The following is a 7,748-nucleotide window of genomic DNA, read 5'->3' as shown; positions in this document are numbered from 1 at the left end:
TTTTTTTTTTTTACTAACTAGTTTGGTCACAGTTGGTCTTGAAGTGGAAATTTGCAAAAATGTATTTATTTTTCTCCATCCAATTCTTGCTATTTTTGTTTCTAGTTTGGAGATGCAAGTCGACCTAATAAGCAGTTTTATCAGATGATTGAGGAATACAGAGAGACCCTGGAGAAAGTACCCATGTCCTTGTCTGATCCTGTAAGTTGAGTATACTATTAATATTCTCATCTATTAATTTCATATTTTAACACAAAGTGTATCTCTTAGGTCAAGCCTCACCGAATATGTGTTGGTGTTCGCAAACGTCCGCTGAATAAAAAAGGTAGGTTGCTGAATGCTGATATGACTCTTATGTCTCTTAATGGAATAGAATTTTTTTTTGTGAGTTTTTCCTTTATTTCTCCTTTATTTGTGTTTAGAGTTGGCAAAGAAAGAGATTGATGTTGTCACAATCCCTGGTAATGGAGCCCTGCTGTTGCATGAGCCCAAGCAGAAAGTGGATCTGACCAAGTACCTAGAGAATCAGACTTTCCATTTTGATTACTCGTTCGATGAAGACGCCACTAATGACTTGGTTTACAGGTAGCTGCATATTTGAGTTTGCATATCTGAGTTTCCATGCATGTACATGAAAAGTGTTGTTTATTCAAAGATCAGTTCATTATCTAATCTGTCGTTTCTAACCTGTTTGCCTTTTTTTTTTTTTTTTAGAATAGAGCAGCCATTACCAGTAAATAATGACAGAATTTGCATGTTTGGATTCTCTTTTCCTAAATGAAATATAATTTTAAAAGCATGCCAATTTATTCAGTATTAATGTTTAATACAGAAAATATTCAAATGGTTATGAATTTAACTTTTAGGTTCACCGCTAAACCTTTGGTTAAGACCATTTTTGAAGGTGGTATGGCGACGTGCTTCGCATATGGCCAAACAGGCAGTGGAAAGACCCATGTAAGTTGTTTTGTTTGTGCTTCCAAAACAAAATTCCAAAACACTTTTTCCATGTTGTTCATCTGAGGCATTAACTTATTTACAGACTATGGGTGGAGACTTTTCTGGAAAGAGCCAAAACAGCTCTAAAGGGATTTACGCCCTGGCAGGTGATTGGAACTGTCAAATGTACTTTACATATGGCGCTTTTCCGATCAAATGTGACAGCAAAAACATTTCTAATGTTACAAAAGATTTGTATTTCAAATAAATGTACCCTGAAAAAAAATGATTGCAGCTGTTTTCAGCATTGACAACAATAACCGCGTCGCCCTATCAAGCTCTTGCTGGATCCCCTCCTCTGCTATCAACGAGAGGAATGTCTGTACTTCCTCAACAGACAAAGAAACAGCCATTTTTTGGTTGTTAAAAAAAGGTACCCTCATTCAAAACAGTTGCGTTCGATCCTTCGCTGGCTGTGCTGATTTAAATCTAGCGGGTTTGTTGTGTCTCGTGTCGCAAGTTCAATGACGCAGGTAGCGACAATTCTCTCCGGCCAATCAGTCATCAACAGAGTTTACATGTCACGTTTTGGTAACGGTATGGTTCGCTTGGATCCTCAACCGAGGTGGTACTGAAAAAAGTACCAGTTACTGTACCCAGTGGAAAACCCCCCAAAAGTGAACCGTACCGTGCCATACCATGCAGTGGAAAAGCGCCAATAGTGGCCTGTTACTTTTATCCATGTTCACTCATGTATTAATCTCTCTGCATACGTCACAGCTCAGGATGTATTTACCCTCTTAAGGCAAAAGCGATATGCTGATATGGACCTTTGCCCATATGTCACCTTTTTTGAGATCTACAATGGCAAGGTTTGCACATATTGTGTTACATGTTTCCAAAACAATTAGGAAATTCTGTGATGTCTTGTCAAATGGATGGCTGAATTTTTGCTTTTCTTTCATTTAAGTGCAAATAAACCTCACATTTCCAAATGCTTAGTGTACTATATATGCTCAATTAAACAAGTGTGGGATTTAGTATTTGGTTTTACGCTGTTTTGATTTTTGATTATGGTTGCAAGCATAAAGTACTTGTTCAGGCACGATGGTGAACTCTTTGTGTGCTGCAGGTGTTTGATTTACTGAATAAGAAAGCAAAGCTGCGTGTTTTGGAGGATGAGAAGCAGCAGGTCAATGTTGTTGGCCTGCAGGAAGTGCCCGTGTCATCTGTTGACGATGTCATCAAGATGATTGAGAGGGGAAGTGCATGCAGGTAAATATTAACAATAATTTTTTTAAGTGGACCCTGTAAAAATTAAAAAAAAATTTTGTCTTAATGACTGTTTATGCTACATGTCTGTTATTTTAGAATACTTTAGATGCTTTTATAGTATTTTGAAAGGGTTTTTTTATTTATATTTTCAGTTTTCATTTTAATTGTAGTTTTAGTAATCTTATGTGCTTTAATTTTTATTTTACCTTTGGTTCATTTTAGTCATTTTCCATTAGTTGACAAGGCAACATTTCTTCTAATTTCCAAGTTTTTCATCTAATATTTCATTTACCAAAAAAGTTTAACAATCGCAACTGTATCTCGCCTTTTATAACAGAACGTCTGGCCAAACGTTTGCCAATGCCAGCTCATCACGTTCACATGCGGTTTTGCAAGTAATTCTAAGGCGGCGGAATTTCCTCCATGGGAAGTTCTCTCTGGTGGACCTTGCTGGGAATGAGCGTGGCACTGATGTGAGCAGTAACGATCGGCACACCATAGTGGAGACTGCAGAGATCAACCGCAGCCTGCTGGCTTTGAAGGTGCTTTGTCTACTGTCTAGTGGCTTCTGCACCAAATAGGTTTAAACTAGGGCTGCACGATAAATCGCATGCGATATTTAACGCGCATCTAGTCAGTAAAGCCGGTTCTGTAATCAGCGGTAAATCTCCATCACATGGAGCAGTTTTGCGCAGCTTGTCAGTGAACAACGGCTCTGTGTAGTAAATGCTGCTCCATGTGATGGAGATTTACCGCTGATTACAGAACCGACTTTACTGACAAGATGCGCGTTAAATATCGCATGCGATTTATCGTGCAGCCCTAGTTTAAACCATCTGAGTTGGTGTTTATACAGCTGATGGTTATAGCTTGTGTTTGCTGCTCAATTATACTGCAAGAAACCAATATGTACCCAATTTTGTTTACCCTGCTTACAAACACATAAGTAATTGGTGGTTTTAATGTAATAAGTTGTTAATGTCTTACCTGACTCCTCAGGAATGTATCCGGTCTCTGGGACAGAACAGCGAGCACATCCCGTTCAGGATGAGCAAACTCACCCAGGTGCTTCGGGACTCCTTCATTGGAGAAAACTCCAGGACCTGTATGGTAAGAGTTAGCTAGAGTGATTATTCATTGTCGTGTATGTGTGTGTTTCAAAAACCGTTTTCAGGACTTGCTTTTGATACTGTTCTTTGTTGTAACATTAATCTCCTTGTGTGTTTCGCCTGTTTCAGATCGCAATGATCTCGCCGGGTATGAACTCTTGTGAATACACTCTGAATACACTACGTTATGCAAACAGGTGCTTTTTATCTTCCTTGATTTAAACGAATGTTACTCTGATTGACCTAGAAGGCCCTCTGGTGGTGCGATTTAGGTATTACAATCATTTGTGGGTGTTTCTGACAGGGTAAAAGAACTGAATGGTGTGTCTAAGGGAGCTTCAGTGGAGAATGGTACTAAACTAGAGCTTTCTGATGAAGGAAACTCCTCAGAGGAGGTGAGTGAATCAGGCCGTGAATATTACATTTAAGTGGCAGGACTTTCATCTACAACTTTAGGTAAATTTGATGTATTTGTTTTGTTTAGGGGAAGTTGTGGCCTAATTTGGATGGGTTAAATGCAGAGCACTAATTCCAAGTATGGGTCACCATACTTGGCCACATGTCACGTCACTTTCACTTTTCTTTATAAATGGTTAAATAGAGCTTTTATTTGAATGTCAATTACTGAATTAGACTTATTTTAAACCAGTTAACTTTATTTCTGAATGAAATGAATTGTGAATGTATAGCAATCCATTATAATGTAATAGTTTCTATTGTGAGTTTATCAATGAATCCAATTTAAATAACCATCTTAAAATTGTGTGTACACTTGTATTTATTTACAGAAAGGTGGTACAAAAATTGATACAAAACCTCTAAAATGTACTTATTTTTCAGGAGTCTGTTCTCCCAGCGTTTGAGGCTATATCCCAAGTGTCTGAGATGGAGGAGAGGTTTTATGAAGAACTGAAGGTTTGTAGCTTTCTGTGTTTCCTGAGGTTTGTGTAAACACACCTGCTCTGAGTGGGCAGCTTTGTTTTAAACCTCACAATCATTCAAAAAGTTACAAAACTCCCCAAAGCAATCAAGTTACAAAACGCCTTTTGCTATTTGTTTACCCCTGAATGCATTTCTTCAGACGTGTATTTTTTATTTTTTTAACTGCTCAGGGACCTTGGTTGAGTCCGGATTAAGTGGGTTTTGTGTTTATCTGTGTTTCTCATTCCTTTTCCAGGGGTGCAGTGAGGTTGCCAGGTCTATGGAATATCCCTCATTTGATATCGTAGCAAATTTACCAGAGATTGATGCATTCATGAGGAAACTGCAAGGTATTTCATTATATTCCAAACAGACGCATACATTACCATTCAAAAGTTTGGGGTCAGTAACGTTTTTTTAATGTTTTTGAAAGATGTTTCTCATGCTCATACAGTAATATTAATATTACAATTCAAAATAGCTGCATTCTATTTTAATACAATTTAAAATGTCATTTATTCCTGTGTTATAGCTGAACTTTTAGCAGCCATTACTCCAGTCTGCAGTGTTACATGAACTTTCAGAAATCATTCTAATATGTTGATTTGGTGTTCAAGAAATATTTCTTATCAATATTGAAAACCGTTATGCTGCTTAATATTTTTGTGTAAACCGTGATACTTTGTTTTCAAAAGAGCAGCCTTTTTATGAAATAGAAGTCTTTTGTAACATTATAAATGTCTTTACTGTCACTAATGATCAATTGATCATGAAGCCTTGCTGAATAAAAGTGTTAATTTTTCTTAAAAAAAAAGAAAAAACTCCAGACATTTGAACGGTAATGTACATTTTATTTAGGGAAAATGTACTTTGCTATGAAGGTCCCCAGAGCATCTTGCACCTGCTCACAGAAAATGTAACACATTTACCTTAATATTACTACTCCCCCATACACCTTTCAGTTTATGTAAGAACTTGGTTGAGTTTCAATACACGATGAAGTGACACAAATTGTGTGGTTTGAGAAGGTGTTGCCTGCTGAGCATTGAAATTGTTTTTCTTCTCCTTGTTGTAGAGTCTTACCAGGCTTTGAGATCAGCTCTTGAAGCAGAACAGAGGGTCAGGATGTCACCAAACTAATCTAAGATGAGATTCAGCTGCGAACAACTGCAAAGAAACCTCTGACAAAAGATAATGCAATTTCCATTTGTTCTTTTAATAATCTTATCTGCTATCTGGCTACAGATATATCAAGTGTATGTTTTAATTGTTTTTGTGTACTGAATAAAGGTTCCCTCATCTTGGATCTTTTGTAAATCACATTTTGAATGCTGTGTCCTGGTTATTCAAGGCCGTCTTCTTGAATCATCAGCTGTTTGTGCTTCATTTACATGCATATTAATTCTTACTCCTTTCACGTTTTTTTTATCCTGATTATGCCAAAATGAGAGGTGGTTTGAGCACTGCTTCATACCACCCAGCCTTCCCATCACCCCCCCAGCCTTGACCTCCAAACCGCCACAAGCCACTACCAGTGTATACACTTGCCCTGCAAGCACAAGCTGACACATGACAAATCAAAGGCCTAATAAACAGCTCACACTGAACAGTTTACCTCAAAGGATGAAAATAAACAAAATCGGCCTGTGAGTGGGTGGCCCCACATCTCCGTGTGAGGCCTAAAATCTCAACTGCTTCCTCTGAGCTATTTGGGTGGCATTTCCCACCCCCCTCCAGCTATCTACCCCCCCTCCCACCACTCTGTAGATGCATATAGCTGTGCTACATATATTGCACTACAATGGGGAATATGTATCTTGTTCTAGCACTACAATTGATGTACACATACTACAGTATACGTTTTACAAAACTTTGATTCATGACTTTCTTGAACTTGAACATGAACTTCTCATTCATGAAATCTAATTTTCAGTTTATAGTTGCTGTCCAGCCTTTTTTGGTTATGTGTTCATGTGTCGTTAAACATGTTTCAACGTAAAATAATTGTTCAGAATGTATATTTTAACATGTCAGTCATGTCGCGGTGAACTGATCAACATTTTCTATTAAATGTTTTGTTCAAACCTTTTTAGTCTGATTTAAAATTATCCTCACTTGCACGATTAGGGACTTGGAGGTTCACCTCAGACAAACCTTAATTTCCTGAGATTTCGAGAGTTGATTCTAATTGAACCCTTCAGTGGTGTAAAGAGACTGAAACCATTTTGATTCAGTGTTGCATTGTGGTTTTGTAATAGTCTTTGAATGTAACTAGTCAGCTTCGCTTCTGAAACAACACTCTTAGAATAGCTAAAAAGGACCTCTGGCTTGTTACAGACAGACATACTTCAATTCGGTTATCCACCATGAATTTTAAAGAAGACTAGAGAGCTGAAGAAGCTTTGGATTTTCGATTTGGAAATGTGTTTCATGCGAGCAGAGTCTTGTATCTGTTGGCTCCAAGTCTGTTTGACTCTGCTCTGGATTCCAGCTGTCCACATGAATATTTTCTCAGTGTGGAGAAAATTGGCAGTGGCCGATGCTCAGTTCCCATCACCTCCACAGACTAAATAAACAGACAAACCACCCAGCGAGCCCATCGGAGGAGCATGCAGAACAACCTCTGTTTTTCTTTTCCTTCTGACCCCTTTCTTTCTTCTCTTGTCATTCTGTGGCTCTGGATTGTCTGTGAATGGATCTGGATGGGGAAAGTGTCCATCAACACCCAGGCCTGTGGCAGGCCTGACTAAAAGTGTTATGGTATTTGGAGAAGAGCCTTTTTATAAACACATGCCACATATTACTCCAATATTTATTTATTTTTGCATACCCAGTCTATAATGTGATTTACTGTATTTCACATCATATATATCAGTCTCTCTGAACTTATATGACAAAAAAAAAAAACGTTTTTTGTGAAAGAACAGTGGATTACAAAGTTGTTTTTCACTCTCCCTCCGGTTACTTCTTAATACTGTAAATAACACAACTTTACCACCATATACATATTAATGCAATGGGAACAAGGGAAAAAAGAAGGAAAGGAAAACAAAACAAACAAATAGAAAATGACCTTTGAACTATTCAAAGTTTTTAAATACGTAGCATAAGTCAACCGTTTTATAGCTTTTCTATTAGCACTAGTTTGAATAGCATGAATAACATTTTCAATTTCTTCAAAGACTACTGATAAAAAGGTTCTTTTTAGTTAGCTAATTATTCGAAAACTTGAATGCGACCTACACCTTGAGTCATTTGAGTTCTGATTCGTGAGTCGTTCAGTCCAAGTTAAAGGCCAATCAATCGGTTCATTACAAAGAACCGGTTCAAAAAATGATTCATTCACGAATCTAGATGATCCGATCGCAGTAGTTCTTCAGCTAACCAACTACTTGAAATAATCAGTGAATAATGATTTAATTTTCAGTCGGTTCCTCACACAAAACTATCATTTAGAATATAGCTTCCGAATATAGACTACTTTAATGTTTTTCCAGCGTATGC

The 7,748-nt window shown here is 37.6% G+C and overlaps 1 protein-coding gene across 2 annotated transcripts in view; it reads left to right on the top strand.

Moving 5' to 3' along the window:
* kif2c (kinesin family member 2C) overlaps positions 1–6,105 on the top strand; it is a 10,973-nt gene extending 4,868 nt beyond the window's left edge. For both annotated transcript variants that reach the window (XM_016528690.1, XM_016528689.1), the window contains 14 exons: positions 106–201; positions 271–325; positions 423–585; positions 867–957; positions 1,043–1,106; positions 1,720–1,811; positions 2,072–2,214; positions 2,552–2,756; positions 3,214–3,324; positions 3,453–3,520; positions 3,628–3,718; positions 4,164–4,238; positions 4,501–4,594; positions 5,320–6,105. In XM_016528690.1, coding sequence (XP_016384176.1) covers positions 106–201; positions 271–325; positions 423–585; positions 867–957; positions 1,043–1,106; positions 1,720–1,811; positions 2,072–2,214; positions 2,552–2,756; positions 3,214–3,324; positions 3,453–3,520; positions 3,628–3,718; positions 4,164–4,238; positions 4,501–4,594; positions 5,320–5,384 — 1,413 coding nt within the window. In that variant the 3' untranslated portion in view covers positions 5,385–6,105. The remainder of the gene's footprint in view (positions 1–105; positions 202–270; positions 326–422; positions 586–866; positions 958–1,042; positions 1,107–1,719; positions 1,812–2,071; positions 2,215–2,551; positions 2,757–3,213; positions 3,325–3,452; positions 3,521–3,627; positions 3,719–4,163; positions 4,239–4,500; positions 4,595–5,319) is intronic.
* Positions 6,106–7,748: the final 1,643 nt, after the last annotated feature.

The sequence above is a fragment of the Sinocyclocheilus rhinocerous genome, unplaced genomic scaffold (genome assembly GCF_001515625.1).
Source record: "Sinocyclocheilus rhinocerous isolate Xijiao unplaced genomic scaffold, SAMN03320098_v1.1 scaffold931, whole genome shotgun sequence".
NCBI lineage: Eukaryota > Metazoa > Chordata > Actinopteri > Cypriniformes > Cyprinidae > Sinocyclocheilus > Sinocyclocheilus rhinocerous.
This window is presented reverse-complemented; position numbering and strand designations above follow the sequence as displayed.